Source organism: Nesoenas mayeri (assembly GCF_963082525.1).
Source record: "Nesoenas mayeri genome assembly, chromosome: 6".
NCBI lineage: Eukaryota > Metazoa > Chordata > Aves > Columbiformes > Columbidae > Nesoenas > Nesoenas mayeri.
In genome coordinates, this window is record NC_137545.1 from 30029465 (window position 1) to 30056379 (window position 26915).

Genomic DNA, 26915 nt, shown 5'->3' on the forward strand with positions numbered 1-26915 from the left:
TGAAGAGAAACAGAGGGACCCGACCTGCAGCACTTTGCATCCCATGCACTCAACATGGTGCAGCCACGGAGCCATATCACAAATCCCCCAATTCTGCACAACTTGCAGCCTCATGCACTTGCAGCTACACACCAGCATGAGCCCTTCATCAAGAAAGTCCACAAAGTTCAAGTCTACAACCTGGCCTAATGGTAGTTTGGAAGCCAGCGAATAATTGAGAGCAGGTTGCTCAAGCTTATGTACATGAGTCAATTGAAGTAAAGGTGAGTGGAAATAATAAAAGGTTTAGTCCAATGCTTGCAGGAACCCATAGAAGGTGTGCTGGAACATGCTCACAGCAAAATGCAATTTGATAGGCTAGAAAAAGAAAATAAAATGGGGATATTTTTGACTTTTAATAGGAGACTGGATAAGTTACAGAAAAACATGCTGTGGAAAGCAATCTTCGCTTCGTCCTTTGGGAGAAACTACATACGCTAATAGTGGTTCTTCTCCCCCCACTTCATTTTGAAAAGTGTCTGAGTAAAAATGGAATTACCTTACTCAACAGAACTGTTTCCTGTATATGCAGTTTTAACTACCAGCATTAATAATGAGAAAAGTATCCTTATTATTACTTTTCTTTTCCCCTCCTGATCACATGGCACCAATACAGTCACTACTGTCTGAAATGGACTATCTTCTGATTTGACAACCGTCCACAAAAGATCGATTAATTTTGTTCCCATTGTAGTTGTCATGACAGCTTCTGGGAAGAATAAAATCTAGATTTGGGTACATAGAATCTGTATTAGCAATATTGATTCATAGAGCAATGAGAATACACCTTGTCTTTCAGCTTCCAGGTTGATACAGCATGGTTAACAGGGAATGACATCTATTTAGTTGAAGCTAATCTGATCAGAAAGCAATTGGGACAATGTCATTTCCACAGACTGCCTTTTTGAAGTGTAACCACTAACTGCTTCCTGTAAGTGGATGATAATAACTACTGAATTCCATGGCTTAGATAGATCTTAAAGAAATCATAAAATATAATCAGTTAACATGCTGAATTTCTGAACTGGAAGAAAAATAGAAAAACAGTCTTAATAGAACATAAATCAGAAGAGGTAATAACATATTATTAATGAATTTGAAGCTGCAATACCTATTTAAATAAATGAGGACATTTTTTAAAAAGGGATAATTATTGGGGTGGTGCTTCTGTTTTGGAAAGAATCCTTCAGAAAATGAGATTGAACATCTCAAGTTGTCTGTAAAATTAACTGGGCAGATGAGCATCTTCAGTAAGAGGGAAATCCAGTGTAATTCCCTCCATTCAGCTTTATATAAAAGTCAGAGGCTGGGTTATTTGTTGTTGTTTTTTGGGGTTTTTTTTTGTTTGTTTGTTTTTGTTTTTTTTCTTTGTTTGCTTGGTGAGTTGGGGTTTTTTTTAAGGCAAAAAAAAAGCAGTATATTTAAATCTATGCTAAACAGCTGAAGGAGTCCCTGTGTAGAGCATGCAATATACTTGCTGTCTTCTAAAAGACAAGCACTGCAAATAACCAAAAGATGAAACCTACACCCAGAAAAGAGTTTAGAGAATAATCCAGGCACATTACTGAGTCTTATAGTAATTGCTAGCCAAAAAGGCAGCTTGGACAAGCACTGTAAAGACCATGCACTTAGCTTCCCCTCCTACTCTTCCGTCACATCCCTACTGAATTTAAATCTCACAGGGTTTACTTTTTGCTCTCAAAACATGTTAGTTGGGAAAAGACAACACTCAGTTGTACTCACTGTGATCATAACAGCACTTGTCTGGATAGGCAGTACAACAGTGGACAAAGTCTAGTTTAAAGTTCTTTATAAAACAAACAAACAAAATCCCAAGCAACAAACCCACAAACAAACAAAAAAAACCCAAGCAAACACTCACTGAAATGCATTCGAGTATCTCTGAAAGGCTACAAGCAATATGACAACACATTAAACTTCTTTATAGTCCAGTGTGTTACTACACATTACAGAGCAATGGTAAATAAATAACTGCTGATTTGACATGGCTTTCAACTGGTGAGCAATTCTGCTTTCCTCAATGTTACAATTAATGTCAGCAGTTAATGCCCTAAGTGGTGGAATCAGAAACTTCACTACAATAAACAAATGCAGTCAAGTTTCAACTTAAGGATATACCCAAACTGCAGCACAGCCTTGGTTCAGCTGGCCCCGTCTCAGGCTGCAATTACAGTTCTGTTGGTCAGAACAGCAGGGACATCATTTGTCATCCTAAGGAAGGCTGGAATGCTGCAAAATTGGGCACTTTGGAAAAATGCAGCTGTAGCAGAACATATGTATAAGCAAGACCATGAAATGAACTGGCTCCAAGCCAATGTGTAAGGAGAAAAACAAGAGATTCTAAATGAAAAAAAATCATAGAATATTGTACTCAGAAGATGCTCCTATTGATATATCCTGACCAGCTTTAAAGGTCAGGATGACAACAATCTGTCTTCTCTGTGGAACAGCTTAATCAATTTGCAGCTCTTTTTTTCTCACCCTGTTAGCAATGAGTTTACATCTTTCAAATGGATCTTCTATTCAGTTTTTGCTATTTAATTGGTCTCAGGTTCCTGTATATCTCTCTATACAACCGTAGCAAACAGAAGGATATATACATGGGTGTGTATATACATTCATGCACAGACTGTACTGGATAGAATATGAACTGCTCAGCTATGCTCCGTAGGTCTGCTGTCACTAACAGAGACTATTATTCAGCTCAAAAGACAGTTTTCTGCTCCTGGAGCAGAAGGAAGAACCCAGCCATAGCTTTACCACTGCAGTGAATACTGGAACTCGCAGAGGCTGCAGAAGAATGACAACTATGCAATCATGAGAAACCATCAGTCCTTCCTCTTTTTCCAAATGCTGAACAGAACTGCATGGAAACACAGACTCATTCTCCCATCACAGCAAACACATACATCTCCATAACCCCCTACGCCCCCAGGGTAGGGCTGGGCACCTCAGTGGCTCTGGGCCAGTAGAAGACAACCTGGCCTCATTCATTGATTTCTTGGCAGTAGTTGAGCACAGCTCTTGACTCTTGAGAGAGCTCCAGCCGTCACATCACTCATCAGGATCACATAAGCTGCAATGAGCATATCACTTATTATTTTTCATTTTCTTTCTTCCCATGGAATACACAGTCAACAAGGCCACAGTCCTTATTTTCACAGTAATTAATCTTGTGTTAATTTCATCTAATTTTCAGCACTTAACTGAGATGGCATCATCTATGTGCCTTCTGTATTTAATAGTGAGAGGAAGACCCATCATAGAAGCCGTTCAGTCAGCCTACAAGCTTCTTGAAGAAAGAATCAAGATCTTTACACATACTGTAACTTTCTACCATAGGTCTTTCATCACAGTGGATAAAATATAAACCTGTCTTGAGGGCTGTATCAAGGCTGTGAATCAAAATCCCAGAAGATGATCACACACATAGTCATCTTTCCTTCCAAAAGTAAGGCTCCATAACTGAATGTAACTTCCTCAAGACAAGTATAACCTACTACAAATCCTGTCTGCTACTGGTTTGGAGAGATGTAAGCATCTGCCTCATGTAGTGATGCTTGGCTGGAAACAATACAACTGAGTCAGGGAAGTCTAAGACCGGTGTAAGGTATTGTCAAGGTATAGATTAATATATATCTTCAGAGTTCTCCAACAGCTATGCAAAAAATGACTGGGCTCAAGTACTCCCATTTGACTATCTACGTCTTTTGCCTGCTGTCTTTTCATGACATGGAGCCCCAGAGGGACAGGGTTCAGAGGAAATGAAGTCATGGACAAGATCAGACCCAAGATGCTTATTTTAACATCAGTCCCAGATGGAAAAAAATAGGAATCCCTGAGGGACAAACTATTTTACAAATATAAGAGAGCCCCTTCCTCCAGCCTCTTCTGTCTGTACGTATGCCTGCATGCACATGTACACCCTTGTAATGTAAGCTTTTCTACTCAGATTTACATTAAGGAATTAATAAATATTAGTTACACATTTACGGTTGTAATAAACTCCTAAGGATTATGATTTTCTCTCATCTGAATAGCAGAACAAATACAACAACAAACATTACCCTGATGTATGCATCATTTCAGAACAGATTGCAGAAACAATCAGCAACATGCAACCTCTTGTAAAGAGAAGTGATGACTTTCTCCCCCTTCCCTCGTCTCAGTATTGTTTTTTTTTCCTTCCCTCACTCTCAGGCAAATGATATTTGGCAACGTTGATGCCATGCTGTGTATTTTTTTCCACTCACACGCAACTGGTCAAGATAAAGGGCAGATGCCCAGAGATTCAGGTAAGATGCAGCAGTATGAATCTGTAATTTCAGAGATACAGAAGACTGATGTGCATAAAGGAAGCAAACCCCTAATACAGGAATAAATTTATTTATCTGAATTTGGCTTTCTTTTTTCTTCCACATTGTGAGTAAAGGTTTTAGCCATACAGCTTTACTTTTAAATAAAATACATAAATGACTCCTAAACAGCTGGCCTACTTAACACTACTATGTAAACATCTGTTCACATTCATGCATGCAAATAAGTACATCAGCTACGAAGTCTCTTAGGCTCAAATTAGTCTTTATCGAGTCCTCCCAGAAACCACTGGGGGGGAGGCCAATGACTGTGTGAAGGGGAAGGAAAGGGAATTCTTAAGCTTTTTTTTGATTGTTGATCCTTGGAGAAAAGATGGATGATAGAAAATACCAAAATCTCAATTCTCATGCTTTCTATTTTTCAGTATGTTTGCTTTAAGAAAGTTTTCTTTCCTGTCTCTTTGTGTCAGCTTCCGCCTTCATCACATATTTTAACAGCTTGTTATATAAACGGACATTGTATCAAATTTTTATTCCCCTTTATTCAAGCCATCTTTTGAAAGTGCCAGAGATCTCAGCCCTGCTCCTGCTGAACTAAATGGGATTCTTGACATTGACATGAATGGAAACAGGATTAGGCCGGCTGTATGCCTCATTAGATACGTGATTCTATAGCACCCTCTAAAATTCTGCTGAACTCTCCCTTTCAAGCAAATAAAGCAGGTAAACTCAAAGGCCATGAAATGTCACTATTACATTTAAACACTTAAACTGAAGTACCTGATGAATTAGCCATCTTCTTGCCAGGCATCTTAGAAAACTGCAGCCCTCGAGGGATTTCCCCTGGCCGTTACCCCTTATTGCAAAGTCAAAGAGAGAAAGCTAAGGTTATTGTTTTGCCTGTGGAGTCAAAATATGCTGAGAGAGCATGTTATTCCCCAGACTTACAGTTTTATTGCATTTCTAATTCACACCTAAGGTCACCATATGTCAAGTGAGTATGCATTCTGCTACCATGGCTATTGTCATCATTCTAACTCTAATACTAAATAGTCCTAGACTGGAACAATACTGTCTTAGAAACAAGCGTAATGTAGCACTTACAGCAGAAGACTGGTCTTCTGATTAAAGATGGAAAATTAAATGTTCTGGTTCTGCCTTTGGGTTTGTCAGACCCTCCAAAATCACACAAATTAGTTAATTGCTCTGAACCTTTGTTTTCACACCAGAAAGTCAAAGAACTACAAGCCCCTGAATAAACAAAATAAACAAAACGAGTACATCAGCCACTGGGTCTTCTCTATTGAGAAAGTTAATTAATGAATCAATCTTCAATCAAATTTCATTCGGCATTTAAAACTGCAAGATGAGGTTTGAAGTCAGTTTCTTGTGGCCTGATACAGTTATGCCACGACAATAATGCTTCCCTTTGCATATTGCATTAATGTGAATTTGACCACAGAATTGTCATTTCTTGTCATTTAAGTAGTCTTACAGTTAAGCAGCCATAATTGTCCTTTGGGTGTTATCTTAAACACATTAAAAAAGAAATTGAATGCTTTCACCACATTATAGCTGGGACACTTTTTCAAAGCTAATTTCTATGTCTGTGAATTATTCATAATACACTTCAAACAGGCTCTTCTGGATAAGGTAATTGACCTTGTCTGCATGAAGCACCTACTACCTTGCCTTGGGATAATTAAATCTACAATGTGGTCCATTATTTAAAGGTAATGTCTTTTCATTAGGTTAGGCAATATATTATCACTTAACTAGTCACCTAATTCTGCATTTAGCACATTCAAGTTTTCACTGTTTTGTCATGGGTTACACTCATCTCTCATAGCAATTTCTCATCTTAAGTAGCATGGTATAACAGTAAGACAGCATTCTCTTGATAAAGGGAAGCAGGACTCTGAGGACTCAGATTTCCAGATTCACCTCTCTATTTTCAACCTCAGTTGGCTTTTTTTTTTTTTCCTGTTGAATACCCATGGCTCTTCTGTGTTCCAACTACTTTGAACCACTTTAGCAGAATAAAGCAGCTCTGAATCTACTTTAGTCAGTCAATGACAAAGTCCCCCTGCATGGGTAAACTCCTGAGTGGCATAGCAATCTGAAGAAGCTCCTCCATCAGTCCCTTTCCTGGCTCTGAAAAATGGCCAGAGATGGTATCCTAATTTATATTACACCACTCCAGTAACCAAGCTTAAAAATGTTTCTCCACCCACCTCTACATCAGTTGTGCAGGGTATACCTGTCTGTTCTACTGCAGAAACACAGTATTGTTTTTTTCAATCCATCAGTGCCTAAGTGTTTACTCTGATTGCAAATACTGCATTAACAAGCTATAGATGCAGTTGTTAGCTTCTCTACATATCTGAATTTTTAGTTTTCTGTGTTTTGTAGTTTGTTTTACACTAAAGTGGATTTTAATGAAAGATGCAATAACTAAGGAGTTAATCCACTATCTTACTTGCCTAAATCAGTAGAAATATACTGAAGCAATGGATCTGATCCTTCATATCTTTGAGCTTTGGATTTTTTTTAATTAAATCATTCAATGTTTTAGCTTCTCTCAAGCTGTCCATTAATGGAATCTTACAATTATGGTAGTTATTCAAAGCTTTTTAATCACGTCATACAAACACAGTTCAGCCTATGAATTGTTTATCTTGATCAGATATTGTTTGAGTTTTCACTTAAAATTGTGAACATTGTTTTAGAGCAGAAATGAAGACAAGGGTATCAAAGACTTCAAGGTGTTAGAGTGAACATTTAGTATGAAGACCCTTGGCTGAATTCCTATTTGCATAAATATTCAGGAACAATCTGTTCATGCCTCAGGAACATTCATGCAAACACAAAAATCTCAGTGTTGTGGTCCAGAATTATATAAAAAAAAAGGATTATGAAAATTATCAAAGTGAAATTGAAATGAAATTCCAGCAGGATAGAAAAGAAATAGCTGCCATTTATCATTTTCTGTCAGCTAAAACAAACTAGCCAAGGAAAGTATTGTTCTAAGCAAGATTACCTGCATCTGGCCTGTCTGCTAAATCATATTTCATAATGGTTGACTGCATTCCATTGTGTAACCACAGTGGTATACTATACATTGATAGCTCCTGTCACTATAATATGATTATGTTTACCCATTAGTTTCTGCTTTTGTGCCACAACCCAGCAACTACAATATTACAATAGTTCTAACGGTCTGTTTCACTTTGTTCATTTACCTATTAATTTTGGCAATGGTATATTTCACGGAACATAAATTTCATCCTCTAAAAACATGACAACCTGTAGTACAATATGGTCAGACACATTCTGGAGCTTTGTACGGAAGTAAAATGAATTGTCCAGGGTGGAATTTTGGAAAGAACATACCTCCCTCTGGAGGCATCATTTGTATCTAAGGTGATTACTTCAGCAGTAATAGATGTAATTATTCACTCAATAAAATTCTGCCTCTATTAAGTAGGTATTTCTAATGTTCTGCAGATTGACTGGTGGCCATAGCCTGTCTCACAGAGGCTGTAAACAAAATGCAACACAATTTCTTTGTCTGAATCCAGAACATAAATATGCACTGGGAAGGAAGTGACCCAGAAAGCTGGTACTGCTTTGAACCTGGATGCTCTGGGAAACAAGAACCCAAAACAGAACTTGAAAAATGCTTCCGCAGTTCAGTGATAAGATATGAAAATGGGCAAATAAGTGGACCAAACTGACTCTTCATAGCCAGAGAAAAAGCCAAATGGAGCTAAAACAGAGCCTACTTCAGGAGAAGACAATTTGTCCTAGAATCTTAGACTCTGTTATGTTAGCATTCCGTCATAAAGATCTCTCTTTGAGGAGCAGCCCTTAAACTTCTGTCACACACCAAAATAGTTTCATCTGGATAAAATCTGAGAGCTTGAAATCACAATAACAATGGGAGGTAAACAAATGCTAATGTACAGAAAACCTTTAGCACAATGGGGAAAAGAGTAACCAATGGTAACTTTTCTTGCACCAGGCCTGACAGTGATCCAGCTAGCCCAAGAAGTTGACTACCTTCACTCTTCCTCCTAGCCTATCTACACATATCTACAGAATTATGCAAATACACACTTTCCCAAAAGGAAAGCACCCTGTCTATATCAATAGATAATTTTACGGACTGTACCAATTATTTGGATCACCAGCTAAAAGAAAATATAGTATTTAAAGTAAACATATCATGTAACTGATGTTGTTTTTTCTTCAGAACCACTTTTCAGACCTCTGATCACTTTTGAACACACCTGATTATAGGCTTGGACTCATCAGTAAAACAAACCTGTCAGGCTTGAATTAGGTTCAGTAATACAAAATTGAGAAAAAGAACAGCCAAGAATCATTATAATCTTTTCTATCAACAAGTGTCACTGCCAACATTTTGATCACATTGAATGAGGCAGTCTGAACAGAAAGAAGAATAGAAAATGGCTACTGATTGCAGACTAAGCTACTGGGACCACTTCTCATGCAGTATTAATGTTAATATATTGGAATCACTGCCAGTTGTAAATTAGACATGTCATTTTAAACTTTTTTTGGTAAATCAAAGATATAGGGAAAGGGGGACATGGAACTAAGCATTGTGGATAAAGAAACGTGCAGCACATGAAGCAGACAAGCACTGAATCTAGCACAGTAGCATGTGTCCAAAGATTTATGAAGACTGATGAAAGCTGATGAAGTTCAGTTGAGTTAAGATTTTGTTCCTATGCTAAAAAGGAGACAGACATTTATGTATCTGGCATGGTGAGACAAAACATGCATCTGCATCTCATTTTAAATTTCAGGTTTTCCTCCCAGCATTAGGACAGTCAGCAGAAACTGTATAGTACTCTCTAAACCTGTTGATTCTAGTGGGCTTTAGATATTATATGTATTTCATATATATATGTTTTATATCTCAACATGGTTTTCTAAAGAAATGAGACATATTGGAACACGCTACATTAATGTTTGTGAACATGTGTCTGTTGTTCAACTATAAAAAGTCATGAACCTACAGGCCAATTTCAAGTACATTTGACTGAGAAATATGTTCCTACAGGTTTTATGTACTGCCTAAGCAGAAAATTGAGATATCCTCCTAGTACCCAGCCTAAGAAAAGGTTGCAACGCATTTTCAATTTACAGCAGATCTCAGACAACCCATACAAAAGCTCAACACTAAAGCAAAAAAAAATAGGGGAAAAAAAAGCATTATTTAGGACTCCACGATTCATTGAACTATTGTTTTAGCAAAAATAAACAAATAAATTATGTTCTAAACCTTCAAGAATTCAGTAGCACAGACAAAATAAACAAAACTGTATAGCTGGGAGAGATGCTGCTCACTAGGCAGAAACATGAGAACATAAAATGTTTAATCAATTTGATCGGTTCCTGTTTAGAAAGATATCCGAAGTAAGCTGTATGTTTCACCTTCAGTTGTGTATCTCTCTGCCTGGAAGAACATGAAGAACATAATGAACACATAACCTTACTATAGCTACAGTAAGACCACATGGATCCCATCCTAGAAATGCAGGCCTGCTTTCAATAGCTCTAATAGGGGGCATTTCCAAAAACAAGGGCACTGTTTCACAATTACACATAGTCTCTTCTTGCCCTTTACAAAGAAAGACAAGATTCTTTTCATACAACTAAACCATGTACTATAGTCACAGGTATGACCAGGCAACAGGTAGAATAATTGTAATGATTTCTGTCTGATTAGCATGGGTAAGAACAACCATCTATCAACAGTGGGATGAATTCGAGCATTGAACTGACATTACTGGAGACAGACTTTGAAGACTAGATTATGAATCCTTACCTGTTGCATCTGGCTGCATGCAGACCCATACATAGATTCAATCTTATCTTTCCTCAGAACATCTATGAACAATGAAGCCATGGCTGTCCATATGGCATATAAGCATCTAATAAAGGCAATAGTCTTGAGGTTCTCACACGTCTCCCTTTACAATCAACCACTGTAGAAAGCAAAATACAGACACTACCTGGGAGATGATGAGGATGAAGTCTGCATGCTTTGATTGATGCTTGAGACTGATGATACTATTCCTGGTCTGCAAATCAGCAGAATCACAACTTTCTGTCCTTACCTGGTTGATTATACCAAACAGCCCATTACACCTCACCCAAATATACCATTGCCTCCTTCGTAATTTGGTAGGTACATAAAAACTCACAGAATCAAGCCTTCCTTGCTGAGTGACCACATCTGTGTTAAACAGTTTTCTTCTGGGACTTTTGAATTCTGCTCTAGAGAGCAAAGGAAGAAGGGTCTTGATGTTGCTTTGAGTCCTGGACAGCTTGGGCAGGAACACACCCCTTGGCTAAACCAGTCTCCATTAAAGCCTAAGCCTTCCTGCTATCAAAGGGGCTTGAAACAAATTCAGGCTCAAAAGCTTTTTCATTTTTGTTTTCAATCTTTTTAGCCCAGCAAATATGGGGAAAAAACAAAACAAAACAAAAACCAAAAAACACCACAAAAAAAACCCAAACAAACAAACCAAAAACCAAACCAAAACAAAAAAACCCACACTTCTTTAAAGAAAGTTTTAAAAGGGTTATTTTCTTTCAGATCACCACATCTTTATAACTACTTGTCAAGTATCAGTCAGATCTGATCCTCCCCAAATCAAACTGTTGTGGGGAGATGTAAATAATTCTCAATTGGTTTTAGATACTTCTTAGGAGGGGAAGAAGTACACAACTTTTTTTTTCCCCAAAGGTCTGGAGATGTTTCCTCCAAGCATGCTTGCTTAACCTCCTTTATTTTAATTTATTTTACTTTTTTATTATTATTATTATTAATTTTTTTTTACAAAAGAGAGCAGCAGACAGAAGAGATACTGTTATGCTTCCCTTAACATCAAATGGCTCAGATAAGCAAAACATTGAACTAAATACTCTTAGGGAAAGCTCTTGTTCTGCTACATTTTGAACACTAAGCACAAAGTAATCTGAAAATACAGCCTTCAGCTGATCCTCATTGTTTCTTTTCCCATCTCTACCTTCACACTTTCAAAAATAGAAAATGCATTTCCCATAGGCTATCTTCACACTGTAACACAGGTAAAATTCTTGGACTTATAATTTACAAGCAATGAATCTGAGTCTAACCCAATCTATACATAGAAAAACTTGACTCCTTTTTTCTATCGGCTTATGTTTTCTCTCTTCCTAATTACACTATGTAATTAAATTATGCTACTGTTCATTTTGTGTACAGCCTCTTACCACCTCTGCCTTCTTGGATAGGTCAGACCATTTAAAGCAAAAATCAAAGCATATGGGGGTCTGTTCCATTCACTTGCTCTATCCCATCTCATTTTGAGCAAGTGCCTTCCTTTGTATGTGTCTTTTTCCCCAGATCTAAAGCAGGAGTCAAATGAACCCAAACCACACATAAAACTAGAGAGATTACAGCCCCAAATGCTTTGTTATCCTCAAAGATAATGTGAATAGAAATGTAAATTACTATTTCTTCTCTTATGTGGTGTCTTGGTAGAAGAGGTCAGCTGAGAACACCTTCATCACCATGATTTACACCTTCTATTCTCCAAAATCAGAAAACATCTCTTCCCGCACTGGCACAAATTTGACAAAGAAATTAGCTTAATGTAAGTAAGACAGTTTGAGTCTTATGGAGCCCAAGATGTTCAAAGTAGGACAGCTGAAAGAAGCAGGCAAATGGAAGTGTGATGAGAGCAGGCTCCCTGCTGTGGCTCTAATGAGGGAGAAGGCACACTTTTCTGCTCAGGCAGCAGTACTGCTTGCTTTCTTGAATGGTGGACAGGCTGCTGTCATAGCTAATGACCCATTAATGTAACAAGCCATGGATTAGCTGTTTGGTTCTAATTGCCATTATTTATTTATTGTTAACAATATGCTGAGTTCTGCAAAATTAGAGAAGACTATCACTGCTCGTGATTAAGGGAATGCTGGCTGGGATAGCCTGAAAAAATTGTGTAATTCTTTCCTTCTTTGAATTATATGTATGCATATCTTATATGACTGTGTCTCTCAAGTCAGAGGTATCATTAGGACATGTTTGGTTCTGGCATATGTGCATAAACTATCCATTTCCAAACTCCTATTTGGACTGCAGAACTTCCTGAATTCAAGGATTCTTCATTACTGAGCTATAAGCACTTACAACAGCCCATAGATTCACAGGTTGAGCAAAAGATATCATTAGCTCTATTCCAAACCAGACGATTTTCGGGAACAAAAGTCCCAACCTAAGGGGTTACAGTGGTTAAGCAAACACAGCATCAGTATACAGCACTGAATTCCTTATAGGACCACCAATTCATGCAATTACTTCCATGTTCCAGATACAAAATCTGTTGTTTAGGTTTACATTTCATTTACCTGTCCTACATATGTCTTCATTAATACCTCTGGTACAAGGTCCCTGTATATTGGAAAAGGTAATTCCTATGTCAGTAAAACATAGTAGGTCTATTCAGTCCAGACTGACTGACAAATCTGTTATCTAGGTAAGCTTAAAACGTCTCTTAAAAAAAAAAAGTAAAACTGTAATTCCAGAATTACTCCTTAGACTTAATAAAAAAATAATGGGAGAAAACAGACAAACAAAAGTACACCCCACAAAGACCAACGGAAATATCCAGTGCCAGGAGAAGTGTGAAGGACATGTTACACAGATGCAAACAGGAGTTACACATACAAGCTCCTTCCTCACTACTCTATCAGTCCTCACCTTGAGAAACATTTTTAAATTCACCTGACATTCTGTTTCTAAAAGAAACACATATAATGCCACTTTATTGTCCACAGTAGTCCCAAGAGACTCCTGTCTTTCTGGTTTCACTCCAGAAGTGAGCCAGGTAGCATTAAACCTGTCTGCTCCTGCAACAGGTTTCAAGGAGGGATCCTGCTTTACTCCCACTGGGTTAGAAGCCATCCAGTGTATGATTGAGCAAGGATTTTTCCCCATGTCTTTCCCGTGGCTTGGCCTCCTGGCTGCATTGTCATCTCAGAGAAGCACAACAAGACTAGAGGAGAAGTAATGCAAGCAGCTGCCATTCCTTCCTTACAGCTATAGCACACTCTACCTCGCTGTCAGTCAGGATGGATTGTATATGGGGAGCAAAGTCAGAAATTGGGATAATGATATTTCAATTACTCTAAGGTGCATACATGCTGGATGCCAAGTTACCTTGCCCACACAACAGTTTTTTAATTCTGCTTAGACCACCTGCACGTTAATCAGCTACACACTACTAAAAATAAAGCATCTTTAAAAATGGCCTCTAAATCTCTCGTTACAAATAAGCGTGCATGTTGTATCGCTGTAGTAAACTCTATTCAAAAGTCTCTAAATATAGCACAAGTTATCTAAAATTGTGCTGTGAGAAGCTGTCAGCACTGCCACTTTGGAGAGGAGAGACAAGGTACGGTGATGGAAACACAGATGGCAAGACAATTGTTCTCAAGAAGGGGATTCTAATTACCCCAAAATAATTACAACATACAATCTACACCAGCCACCTATCAACCACTCACTTCAATATGAACCACTTTTTGAGGGCACATTGCCCTGTTCTATGTTATTTTGTACAATGACAAATAGTCTCCTGGTAATGCAATAACATTTTAAAGGACCTGGAATGATAAAGTAGAAATTATATTTGAAAAGCATAAAATAATAGTGAGCAAAAGCCCAATGGTAAATGACTGCTTGTTATGGGTCATTTTGTATCACTTCGTGGTACGTTTAGGTTAAAAAAAATATTAAGAATCCAGGCTTCACACTCCTTTGTCCATTCAGATTTATCTGCTCTAAAAAAATGGTGTTCCCATTATATGAAACCTGGGTACAAACCACACTTCAGAACACTGTGTGTCACTTCTGGTGGAAAAAAAAATACTAGAGTTAGAGACTATTCATGAGGAGCAACTAAAAGGCTATAAAAGCACTGGATGAGTGCAGAACTGTGATTCACTGCATCCAGCAACACCAGAACTAGGTGCACTGAGTAAAACATTAGTTTAAAACACATTAAAATAAATAGTGCTGTAGACAGCAAGTAGGGAATTCCTGGAACTTGCTTTCCTAGGAGGCTACAGAGGCAGACAATATAATAAAGTTCAAAAAGTGATTAGACAAGTTTATGAACACCAGATCCATAGTGGCTACTGAAAGAGATTGTCAATGACATAAACTCTAATGCCCTTAATAAAGAAACTGTGGATGATGGGAACATATTGAGGGTTGTACTGAAGACATTTGGACCTGTGTACTCACCCTAAGCTAGATCTTTCCAGCAGTCACTATTGGAGGCAGGACCCTGCAGACATTTCTTCCCATCTGATGCTCTGACATCACTGGACATCTCATGTGGAGCTAAAGAGGGAACCTGCACAGATGAAGAGCTCTAGCAACATACAGGGCGTAGATAAAACACCACTGAACTGTCTCAGCAGCAGAATTAAGTCTGAACTAAAGTCTAAACTCAGAAATTGGGGCACGCTCCCTGCTGTGAGGTAGCACTAAATATTTTCTCCCAATAACAGAGGTAAAAAAGGTAAATGCAGTGGTACCTAGGTGAGGGCAAACAGCTGTCTGGTATAGGAGGTCACAGACCTGCAGACAGTACATGGTACAGCTCAATACCAAGATACAGGTCTAGCTGGGAGACAGAGGGGAGAAGAAGAGGTGGAAACCTGAGTGCAAGCTGTATAATACTGATATATTACAGATCTAAAGAGGGACAGGCAGAATGTTCAGGGAAGTAGTGTCTACAATGGATTTTTGAAATCAAAGCTTGTGGTGACACGGTGTGGGAATTCTACTGGAAAGAGAAAAATAAGGAAGAAGCTGGGAAGAAAACCACCTAAAGACATCCCTATTTCTTTGATTTTGTTCTAGGACTGCTCTTTTCTCAGTCCCCGCCTATGCAAACATACTATGAACTTGACAGACTGTCAGGCAAGTACCATAAAGCAAGCTGTCCTGCCACTGATTTTAAGTCCTTGGTATGGTGGATGTGAGGCAGCTTCCCAAATGTTAAGTCTTTGAGTACACCCGCTGCTTCTAGAGAACTGAGCAAATTCAGTCAGAGCTGAGAGTTTGTTCAGTTAATAAAGTATTTTCAGACCTTCAAACATCTTGTATGTTAACAGTTTAATTAAATGTGCATGTGCACATATGCACCTATCCTTGTACATATCCGCTTCTTCAAGGTATTACCTGAAAAAACCCATAAAGGAAATCAGAGCCCCAGGGATCTAAATTTATTTTCGTATTCCCAGAATACAGGCAGCACATTTAGAGGTAGCCCAAGCTTCCTGCTCGCCCACCTCCTCTCCTGCTACTTTATCTTGGTCTGTGCTTCTAAGGATGAGGTGGTGGTAAAGTCTGCAATTTTTTGCTAAAAGTGTGGGTGACTTTGCTAATTACGCCAACTATCAGGTTTGCTCTGGTTTACTGGGTGCCTCTCCAGCAGGCATGGAGAAGTCACAAGAGACTTGCAATTACTGGTCATAAATTATAAGTTTCATTTGCCAGCATCATGAGAAAGCCAGCTATTCCTTTGATAAACAGACATTCATTCTGATGTTCACAAACCTCCTGAAAACCTCTCCGATGGCAGAGATGTACAAAAATGCAGTTCAGGGGTATTTAATTTCAGTTTTCAAAGACATGCTTGCAGATAAGCCATAGTATGACAGTGAGAACTGATAAGGCTGTTCCAGACAGCAGGAGGGGGAGATGAGTAACTCCTTTGCCAACTGCCAGATTGCATGTCTGACACATTGCAGATGTAAATCCAAGTAACTCAATGGGGAGACTACGATGAATCATACCTGCTGGGGATGTGCCTATGTCTTCAGGGCAAGAGGTAGCAGAAAGACAGACAAATCCTTGATATAAACTGGAACAGTTTTATGCAAGCCAGGAGCCTCCCTCAGTTTCTTTCTGAGGCAGCCCAGAGTGTCATGCTTGTCCCCTTCCCCAGACATGTGATTTTTTTCTTTTCTCTTTTTTTTTCCCCCCACATCAAAGCTGTGAAAACCAAAATTGCTATGTAACAACATGCATTTTTGGTGAATAGTAACATTCCGAACACAAAAGGAAAGTTAAATCTTTTTATTGCTACTCTCTGAAATGTGACAATGTTTTTACATCCTGAAGACAAGGGTTTTGGGTTTTGGTGCTACCGACTATCCTCATCATGCATTCCATCTCCTTGGAAAAAAGAGAGCAAAGCCCAAAATGAGAGGAAGCTCTGAAATTGATTAGATTCTGTGCAAGAAGGGGAACTTTTATAGTTCTATCAAGATCAGATACAACTCTGGGAGATGCCCTTCCATCCAGCATTCACTGCTGGGGCTCAGCCCAGAGTGTTACTGAGTGGTGATATTCAGCCAGTTGGATTAGGTCACGTAACTTTTCCTGCTGGCCTACGAATGCAGCATTATCATCAATACATGCGCATGATATACTGACTTCTGAAGGAAGATCTGAAGTGTGGTTCATTAACTGTAATTACACATTATGATACCCTGGTAACACAGATAGAGGACATAGTGGTTCAGGCATCCAGAAGCCTAGGCCAAATCAAGAAACAAAACCCAAGAGTTTTGATTTTTGTTCTGTTGCTCTGATCCCAAATCGAAGTCCCTCCAGTCACTTCTGGGCATAAACACAGGTGAGAATCTTCTGCAGTGAGCCCCCAAAATGCCATACAGATATCTGCACTTGTAGCTTATCTTTAAGTACAGGCATAGAAATTCTTTAAATCTTAGAAATCTTCAAGACACCTACAGTGTTCAGCACCACTGGGTCTCTAGGCTCTTCTATAATACAGCAGCAGTTCACCTCAAAATGAGTATCAATTAATGCAGCTATTTAAAGCTTTGGAAAAAATGCCTTTCTATTATTTAAAAACACTTAATACTCAGCTAAGAACAAATTGTTTCCCATATCTTATCATTTCAAGAATTCAAGCAATTTATTTTTGAGCATGTTCCACGTCTTGCCAAACTTACAGCCTGAGGCTACTGAGAAAGTTCAGGATGAAAAACTGGAAGTGTAACTAAAAAACATACAAAAAGAAGAAAAAAGGAAGAAAAAATTATGGTGTCTGCCACATGAACAGCACTGGATTATAATTTTTTTCTGATTTATCAGCTGGACCTGTACTAAAGAGTTACGAGTCCTACAGTTCTTGTGTGGTCAGCTCTGAGGACTGCTGTGGTACTGCAGCAGCTGCAAGAGCGTAAGCTGGGCTCCTGGACACTGTCCCTGTCTCCTCTCCCTTGAGGAGTCAGAGTCACAGCTTTGGTCCTGGACAAGTAGAGAGAAGCAGCTGCCTGTCAGGAATCATCTTAGCCAGTCTGCCATTTGGCAGATAGCTTTAGCCCTGAAGTAGGATAGTTTACATACTGTCAATTTACACAAGATTATCACTACTTTTTTTTTTTTCTTTTAAAGAAGAAATGGGTTTTGATCTTTATGAATTGGCCCTAAACAAGAGGCACGACACACAAGAGGTATTTCAAAATGCGCTTATAGTTCACTTTTCAGTATATACATGACCAAATACCTCTCAGAAATGTGTAAAAGCAAATACATGCAGACCTGCTCTAATATTGTGGTCTCATCCTAAAAAAAAATAATAATAAAAAATCAGAAATAATCAGTGTAGGATTATATTTTTTTAATATGTCAGTTGTGTTGCAGGAAACAGAAGACACAAACACTGCAGGTATCTGTAAGACATTAGTTGCCCCTCTTTATGAGCAGTTATGCTTGCATTTTGTTTTCCCTTTGTGTTCCACCATGGATGCTAATATTAATTTTTTTGAAAATTATTACCAATACAAGTGTTTTTTGGCTGGTAAATTCTGATGATACCAAAGACATAGTTCACAGGTTTTAAAAATAGATTGGCAGTAAGTCATCTGATTACTGGATCCATAAACAATCAGTTTTATAGTAACCTTCCTGGAACTAGGCAGGTTTCTTATACATCTCATGGTATTTTTAACCCAATAGGCACAGCCAGCTCCCCTTAAGGCTTTCAGTGGGATTTTTTCTAACCTACTAATGAATTTAAGAGTTGATACTAATCAAGGATGATACAGACACTATGAGCAGACAGACAAGACTTTGAAGACATTCAGAAGCCTGCCCTTAAAGTCATTCATCTCTCTGGATAAGCGAATGCAAAATCCTGACTCCAAGAGAGAGTCAAGTGGAAGACAGCCATCCCAAGTAGCTACTGGAGATTTGGTACTGCAGAGAGACACAAACTGATCAGACTCTTTGCTTTCTTGTTGCTGCTAAATTAAATCAGAGTGAAAACCTTCTTCCTTCTATCATGAGGGGAAAATTAGTTTTACCCCATAAATGGTACTACCAACCACCTTAAACATCATATTTAGGGCTATGAGACTCAGAAAAGAGTACATCCCTCCTCTCCGGAAACATCATAAGATTCTAGAGCAATCTGGATGCTTTCTATCTTGACTATACAGTTAAAACAGTAAATTAATAAATACATCCATTTACCATCAGCTGCATACTGCTTTTGTGGTTTCTAAGGAGTACTTTCCTTGTGGAAGCTCTCAGAGCCTTTATATGCATGAACTTAGAGTGGAAACTCCTCTACAAAGCTCTGACCCTCTTGCATGAAAGAACAGGCACTGCACAGTGGTATCCAAGAAAGAAAAAGGCTTTTCACTCTATTCTGTAATGCTACTATTTGTTTTATTTTATTATTATTATTTTTACCTTCTCAGTCACAGTGTGGCTGTACATGCACAGTGGTCACAGTGCATGCTGTACGATCAGTAAGAGTTAACAAAGAAAGATTTGGGACCATGCACTTACTCGGAGTGTTCAAGAGACGTGACTTTTTGCAGTGGTAGGCTGTCTCCTGTTCACAGTACTCAGCACTGTTTATCATGGCTTCAAGCTGCTCCAGACTGCTGTTGTAGTTAAAGGGCATGGTGTACGGCTTCTCCGGACCAGCTCCTTGGACTCTGGTTAGCCCTGTGTTGTTGTGCTGCACTGTAGTCCAGATTTTATCTTCTGTTAAGTGAAAAAGGTTTGAATGGAAAGTTAATAGCACAAAACTATTAACAAGCAGGGAACACAGAAACAGTTGAAATATAATGCTTTACTGCTTTGGAGAGAGGATCAGCAGGACCCAGGGCTCTGAAATGGTGACTCTGTGATGAAGACCTGTTACAGGTCAGTGTAGCCCACAGAGCCATGTGAGCACAGCCCATGTTGTTATAGCAGCAAATGGTAGTGGAGAACTGCAGCTGATGAGCTTGCACAAACTCACCACAAACTCTTGCCAAAAGGGTAAAACTGAGAGTACGTTCTTACCACCTAGTTGGAAGTCAGATCACTCATATTACTCAGTTCTCAGATTTTTCTACATATAAGTTGAGCAATGCCCTTCTTGAATGATGGTACAGAGCACCATATGACTTGACATCTGTAGTTAACTGTAAATGTTGATGCTTTTCCATGCTGGGGAGCCCGTTCTCCTCCCCTTCATTGCATTTACTGGCAGAATAAGGGATTTCATAGATAACAGAAAGCAGAACCTAGGTTTATGCACAACCCTGCACCATAACAACCCAACTCATGACTGGCATTGGGCTTGGCATGATTAGCAGGACATTCCAATTAGAAACAATTAGCTTAGCAGGGAGGCTGTTTCCCAGCTGGTTCTGATGAGACAGCAATGGGAAGATAACAAGGACAGTCTGAACAGCCAATCTGCCAAACTGACCTAGAGAGAACGGCAAACACTTTAATGGGGATTCACAGGACTGAGCCCTGCACATGCTCCATGATGTTGTTAGTAGTCACATCCAGTAAATCCTCTCTTTATCAAAGACTCTGGTTGCCCAGGGAGGATAGAAGATACTTGACAGGGAAAAAGTTAAGGAAGTAAATTGTAATCATTCCATGAGAGGAAGATTTCAATCTGACTTGCAGAAACTGATGGACAGTTGCAAAGCAAGAGGCAAGACCTAGATAAGAGATTTCTATTTTGTTAAGCCTGTTTCAACAGGGAAACTGTTGGTAATGCTGAACCAGAACTTTTTTAAACCAATTTTAAAAACTGTGCATTTAAGTATTCAGATTTTAGCAGATTATCTGGTCTGAGCTTCTGCAGACCATCAGCTTTCCTGTCACTCTCCGATACACTGGCATGATAAGGGCCATAGCTTTGTGGCCACTGAAATGAATTGAATTGTCTTTCGTTAAGCTACAAATAATGCACAGATTACTTCAACAGAACACTAATAGGTGTATAAAACCCCTAAATGGACTAACTGTGCAAAGACACTTGGATGGTTTAATGGATTGTCATTATGGAGGCATTCAGATGACAGACAAGTAAAAACAACCATCTGGAAACCATTTAAAGAGGTCTGTTCCAAGACCTGGCTACAAGTTAGGGAGAAATTACTCTCCTAGTACTGCATGGCATTAAGTGTAAGGGCGGTTTACACTCAGAAAACCATACATTCACTCACAACACATTCATAATTTATGTGATGGTGGACAGAAAGAGTTTGTTCATAGATCTGTAATCCTGTGTTTCTTATTGAGTTCAGGATGCTGCTTGTGGATCGTTTGAATGAAACTCAATGAAACTGCTACAATGTGTGATACACAAAAGTTAGATTGAAATCACAAGAAATATTACAAATTTATTGCTTGTAAAATTTGCCTCTGTGGTTGTAATCATAGTCAACATTGTAGCACAAAACCCTGCAGTACTGTACAACATATTGCTTCCAACACAATGTAATTAAATGACTTCATAACACACATCTTGTACATCTGAAAGTAGTGATTCTTATCAGCCAGAGTTTCTGTTTTTTCTTTTGCTCTCTAAAGGACTGACATGAACAGAGTGGATTTTTCAGAAGCAGTTGAGGGTGAGCTAACTTTCCTCTCACTCAAGTTGGGATCTGCCTTCAGCAAAAAAAAAAAAAAAAACAACCAAAAAACTAAAAATTGAAACATCCTGTTGCTGCTACTCTAAGTGAGATGGAAAAACCAAGAGAACATGGAACAAAATGGTTGCTGAAATTCCAGATAAGCAATCACAAGCTCCTCCCCACTAAGAGTTATTAACATAATTTTGAGAAACCGCAATAAAATCAGTGCTCACAATGGTGGCTACAGTGCTTCTCAGGAAGTACAACAGCTGAATGTTAGAGGGACAGAGTGGTTAATGCTACTGTGCTGTTCAAGTTGTGTACCTGCACACCAATAAAGGTGTCGTGTGGGTACCTGCAAAGCCAAAAATATCAATATCTAGTAATTGAGAAGCAATGAAGGATTACTAGGAAAAACCTATTAAAAGTATCATAGCATAAAACTGTCTTTCCAAGAAGTGCTGGAAATGTAATTAATTGACATGTTTGAAACGAGGTTAGACAAGACAACAGTAGACATATTGTTAGGGACAAGCACTCATTAACAAGTGTGTTAGACAGACAATGTGACAGGTCTTTTCTCTGGTTTTCTTATGTGATTGTTCATTAATTTTCAATGGTCTTGTTATAATTACAGCTGTACTCAGCTGTCCCTCTGAGATGTGAACTTTGACATTCAAGAACTTCTTTTCTCTGCAGGATCTTTTAGAAACGACAAACTAACCATAGGCTTTCCATCCTCTAATTTGCAAAGGGAAAGGAAAAACAAATCAAGCTTCTCTCCATACTCAAAGCAATTGTGATTTAGAAAGTGCTTCAGAACAAAAAATTAAAAAAATAACAGCAGAAGGGAAGAATTTCGGAGTCACATTTCAGACATTTCCTAATCTACACATGCCTGATCTGTTACGCTTATTACTTTTACAGATGAAATCTGTGCTTTGCTGGTCACTTCAAAGATTCCCTCTATGCTCCATCTTTGAAGTAAAGGTAACCATCAGTTCTAAAAAACTATATGTAAGTTTGGCTCACTGATCTAGTGAAAGGGAAGTCACAGCCACCATGAAGCATACCTCTGGGATGGCAAAAGCTACCGCCACTGTTTGTTTCTTTTTCCTGTGCACAGTTGATGTAGGAAGAGCACAGGAACAAATTCTCTGCTACCATTTTTATTTTTAATTTAAAAAAAAAGGCTTTAAAAATCTGGAGTCCGAAAACGAATCTTCAGATTAGAATGGCAGCCCAACACACTGCCGATACAAGACAAAAGAGCTGGTGACACCAATGCTAAAGGAGGAAAAGTAAGAGGGATTTATTCAACCACATCAGCCACACTTATTCTTGCTTCCCAGGTTAAAAATAAATAGTTCAATTTTAGAAAGAGGAACGTGAGGTGTAGAGGGGCTACATAATGTGCACAAAGTCATGCACAACCTGCTAAAAGAATAAGGGATTGCATTCACACACCACAGTAAAAAAACAACCAACCAAACAAACAAAACCACAACACCAAAACAACAGAAAATGTAACTTCTTTCAAAAGGACACTCCTTGGTTTACATTCAGCAAATTAGCCTGAAAATTATTTGAATTTTAGTCTGCTTTGGACAGACTGTGAGAGCCAACACTTCTCCCTCCTGAGTCTCAGCTGGCAGAAGGAGAAGTAACTCAGAGCTGGAGGGCAGTAAATTCTTTAACCATTCCAAGACAAAAGCAAGACCATGTGCACTAGCTTCCATAGATCAGAAAAACAGACAAAAATAAACTCAACTTTTCTTCTGAAGACCCTCACCACTCCCACTCAGGTCAGCTCCCAAGCTTTATTTGAGCACTATTTTCTCCACCTCAAACTCAGCGTAATTTGGAAAAATATCATACTATTTTCTCAAAGTCACATGCACATGTTTAGCCAGGGATTGTCCCAGAATACAGATGCCTGCCTCAGAACGAGGTCAAGGAATTATACCCTTAAAGATCGATCAGCGTGTACTCTGAAGCCTACTGACAACAATCTGGGAGCTTGCCTTTCAGGCATACTTCAGGACCTATGTAAGAAACATAGCTGCAATCTGGACATGCACACAGCAATGTGCACCACCTGTCTGCAACTTATCTCCATGACTTGCATATGTCTTTGCAGAGGCATACGTCTCATGGATTGTGTCTATGGCTTTTGAAAATGGGACTCCAAATGCTTTTCCTTTTTCACAATATAAAGAACATCTTGAAAAAAACCAAACCAAAACAAACTTTATTCTTTTTGCTTATTTTTTTCCACTATATTTTTAGGCAGCAACACTGTAATCATAGAGGTAAAACAAGCTGGGTGTCACTAGCTCCTTCTAGCCATCTCCATATCTGGAAACCACTAATTTAGGCAGATAAGGCTCTCTTTTCCTTTATTTCAACAAACAGGTTATGTCTATTTCACATCTGTCCACACTATATGTTTTTTCCTGTTTACTCAATTTAATGAGCTCTCTCTGCACTTCAGAATTTGCAATAAGAATGAAAAAGTTGTTCTCCAGGCAAAGGTCACTGCTTATTTTTACCTTCTATTATTCTACTTTATTATTTTATTACTTTCTCAGCTTGGTAAAATTTCAAACCACACACAAGCTGAAAGACATTCAAAATGCAGTAGGAGAGTGCAGCCACATCTACTGTATAGCCTGGAATAGTCAGCCTTGAAAAGCAGATTTCCTAAATGCTTGTTAAATTGTTCCATAATTCAAAGGTGACAATGCTTTAATTTCAGGGTAATGCTACAGCTTTATGACTTTGCAGTTTTATTTAATGGTCCAATTTACTAGGATATTATGTAGCCTGTATTTGGTCCTAGGAGATGTTTTTACAGCATGGGACTGCAATGCATTCAGCACATTTTAGGCCCTCTGTTTAGCCTTGCCCATAGTTCTATCATCTTGCTGGAAGCCTCCAAGTTGCTTTTGGCAGCACACAGATTAAATTGTGGGAAATTAGAGCAGCTGGAAAACTGTCTTTCAATGAGTCCTGTATTGTCTAATTCTCATTTTTATTCTTCAACTTGAAATATCTCTGTGAAGCACATTTCACCCATACAAACTGCATCACTCCTTTGTGATTTAGGATGTTTGTCACAAAACAAGATTATTCGGACTGATTAAATTGCCAACAAGCCAAACATACGGTAAATGCTACATGAGAGAGAGAGAAATTGCTCTGAGAGCTTGTATGATGCATTTGTTCATGGTGTTCTACACTGAATGTCAAATATTGTCCTGAATGCTGTACCAGTGATTACAGGAGCAACCTCACAAACTCTCCTTCTTGAAAACTGTAATAAGCTGCAGTGGCAGTTCAACTCAGCAGTACTAACATACACCCCTCATAGAATATGAAAAAACAATTTCTTACAGCAAACAGCTTTAGTTCACTGACTCTAAGAAGGGATTTTCTGAGCCTGCTATGAAACCCACCTTTTTTTTTTTTCCTGCTGGCTGACCCAGCAATATGTGCTTTTGCAGCTTGTTTTGTGCTCATCAGTCTCCTCATACCTTCCAACTCAGCCACTTCCAGCCAGTGCAGAAGCACCGCAATGCACTTCCAATTCTGGGGGGTTCCAGTCCCCCTAGTCCTGTGTGCAGCCCACTCTCCAATGGCACTGGCAGACTGTACCTGTCAGTGCATGTTCCTCAGGGCTGCTCACGCCTGGAAATATTCCCAGTCTGTAAATCTCTTCTGGCAGTTGGCAGCCGGAACCAGGAAGGCAGAGGGGTTGCAGTGATAGCCCTGGATGCAGACATGCTGTTCTAGTCTTGGCAGAGAGGAGTCAAGTTCCCAACTTCCTTATGGTCCAGGCAAGAAATCTGCTCACTCTGAGCCCACGGTTCAAAGGGTCTCTGTCAGTGGAATGACCACACCAGGCAGCTCTGATGGGTGAGAACAAGATGCCTCTTCCGTAATGCCTTGGATTCTCATCCCCCCATGTTGTACTGAAGCCCATAGATGCCAAACCACTATGCTGCCAGCTTACTTTTTGATGATCTTACATTTCCATACTTCTTCTAATACAGGGTAATTACCATAAGCTGTGAGAAATATTCTTCTCCAAAACATTGAAGAGACAGTCACTGAATTACTTCCTAATGTAAAATGGACACTTCTCCACTACACTCACACTTACTGGACTTGTGACAACAGTGCACTCCTCTTTGACTCGGTCTCCATCTAAGCAGAGTTCTGAGACACTCAAAATATCAATATTCTGCTGTGAAGCTCATCAGAAACACAGCAATTTCTCAATGCAGGTTTTGCTGAAAACAGCAAGGTAGCTGTTGACACCTCAATGCCTTTGACATCATATAAATACTAAAGGTTGTTTTTCATTTTATGAAGTTCTGCAATACTTAATGAAAATTCAAAACATAAATGTATAAATTGTCAGAACTACAGTGTGCCTAACAACCTGTAGTGTCTGAGGGGATAAACTGTAAATCTTTAAGGGCTGATTTTAATCCAAGCAGTAGTAAATAATTTGTAAAGGACCCCCCATTTGTTGTTCTCTCCAGTGATAAAGTCAATCACAATTACAGACAGTAAGCTGCAAGGTGCACTCATTTAAAACAAAAACAAATGATAAACAAATAAAAAACACACTCCAAATACTTCCTTAAGAAGTTCAAAGCTGTAAAATCTTATCTACCTCATTCTAAGAATCTCAAGGAGTTTTGCCATCTAAGTTCTTGTCCTGCAGGTAATAAAACCAGAATTAAGGGCACGACCTCCTCCTCTCTGTTGTTGCCTCAGCCTAACGGTGACAGCTTTCCATTCCACATGAGAGCCTGCCAAGTCCACAAGAAACTTAACAAGAGTTGAATGACAAGGTGACTTCTGTATCATTTTAATTGCTGTACAAAGTAAAAGAAGCTTAGTTCTAATGGAAAAAATGGATTAATAAATTATATAAGCAGATGAACTGAGATTTTTGTGTGGTAACAAAGGGAAAGGTGGATGCCATGGACAGTAACATCACCATGATTATGTTGGGAATATCAGTGAGGATCCCTACTGGCAAGGATTGAGGTGTAGCCAGCTCTGACTTGTAGCAGTCCATCCCTTTGTTACACCAGTCTGCTCCTTGTTCACAGCAAAATCAGTAAAGCTGAATTACTACAGTGTTTTCCTTAAGTGACCGACCAAATACCATGCCTATATGGGATTATTTAGACAGTTCAAGTATTCAGACACTTCAGCTACCAACAAAACTTGTATCCTCCTGAATTCAATCCTTTTTATATACCACAAAATATGTACTATATGGAAGAATAAAATCTTGATCATTGTTAGCTGAATAATAATAATAATATAAAAAAAAAGGGCTAGAGGTAATTTAGAAAAAATTGCAAGTATAACTTTGGCAATCTCCTTCACATCTCTTTAGAATCACTTACTTTAAGATTTAAAAACAGTTTCTATACAGTTTTCTGAAACAGAGAAAACAAAGCTTTACTTTTCTTGCATCAGAAGAATAGGCAATATTTGCATTTTGAAAGG

The 26915-nt window shown here is 38.7% G+C and overlaps 1 protein-coding gene across 1 annotated transcript in view; it reads right to left on the bottom strand.

The window, feature by feature from the left end:
* Window positions 1–26915, bottom strand: part of CNTNAP5 (contactin associated protein family member 5) — a gene marked incomplete at its 5' end in the record, with an annotated part of 271482 nt that overhangs the window by 61255 nt on the left and 183312 nt on the right. The window contains one exon of the mRNA XM_080346433.1: window positions 19300–19500. Within this exon, the coding sequence (XP_080202559.1) occupies window positions 19300–19500 (201 nt within the window). The remainder of the gene's footprint in view (window positions 1–19299; window positions 19501–26915) is intronic.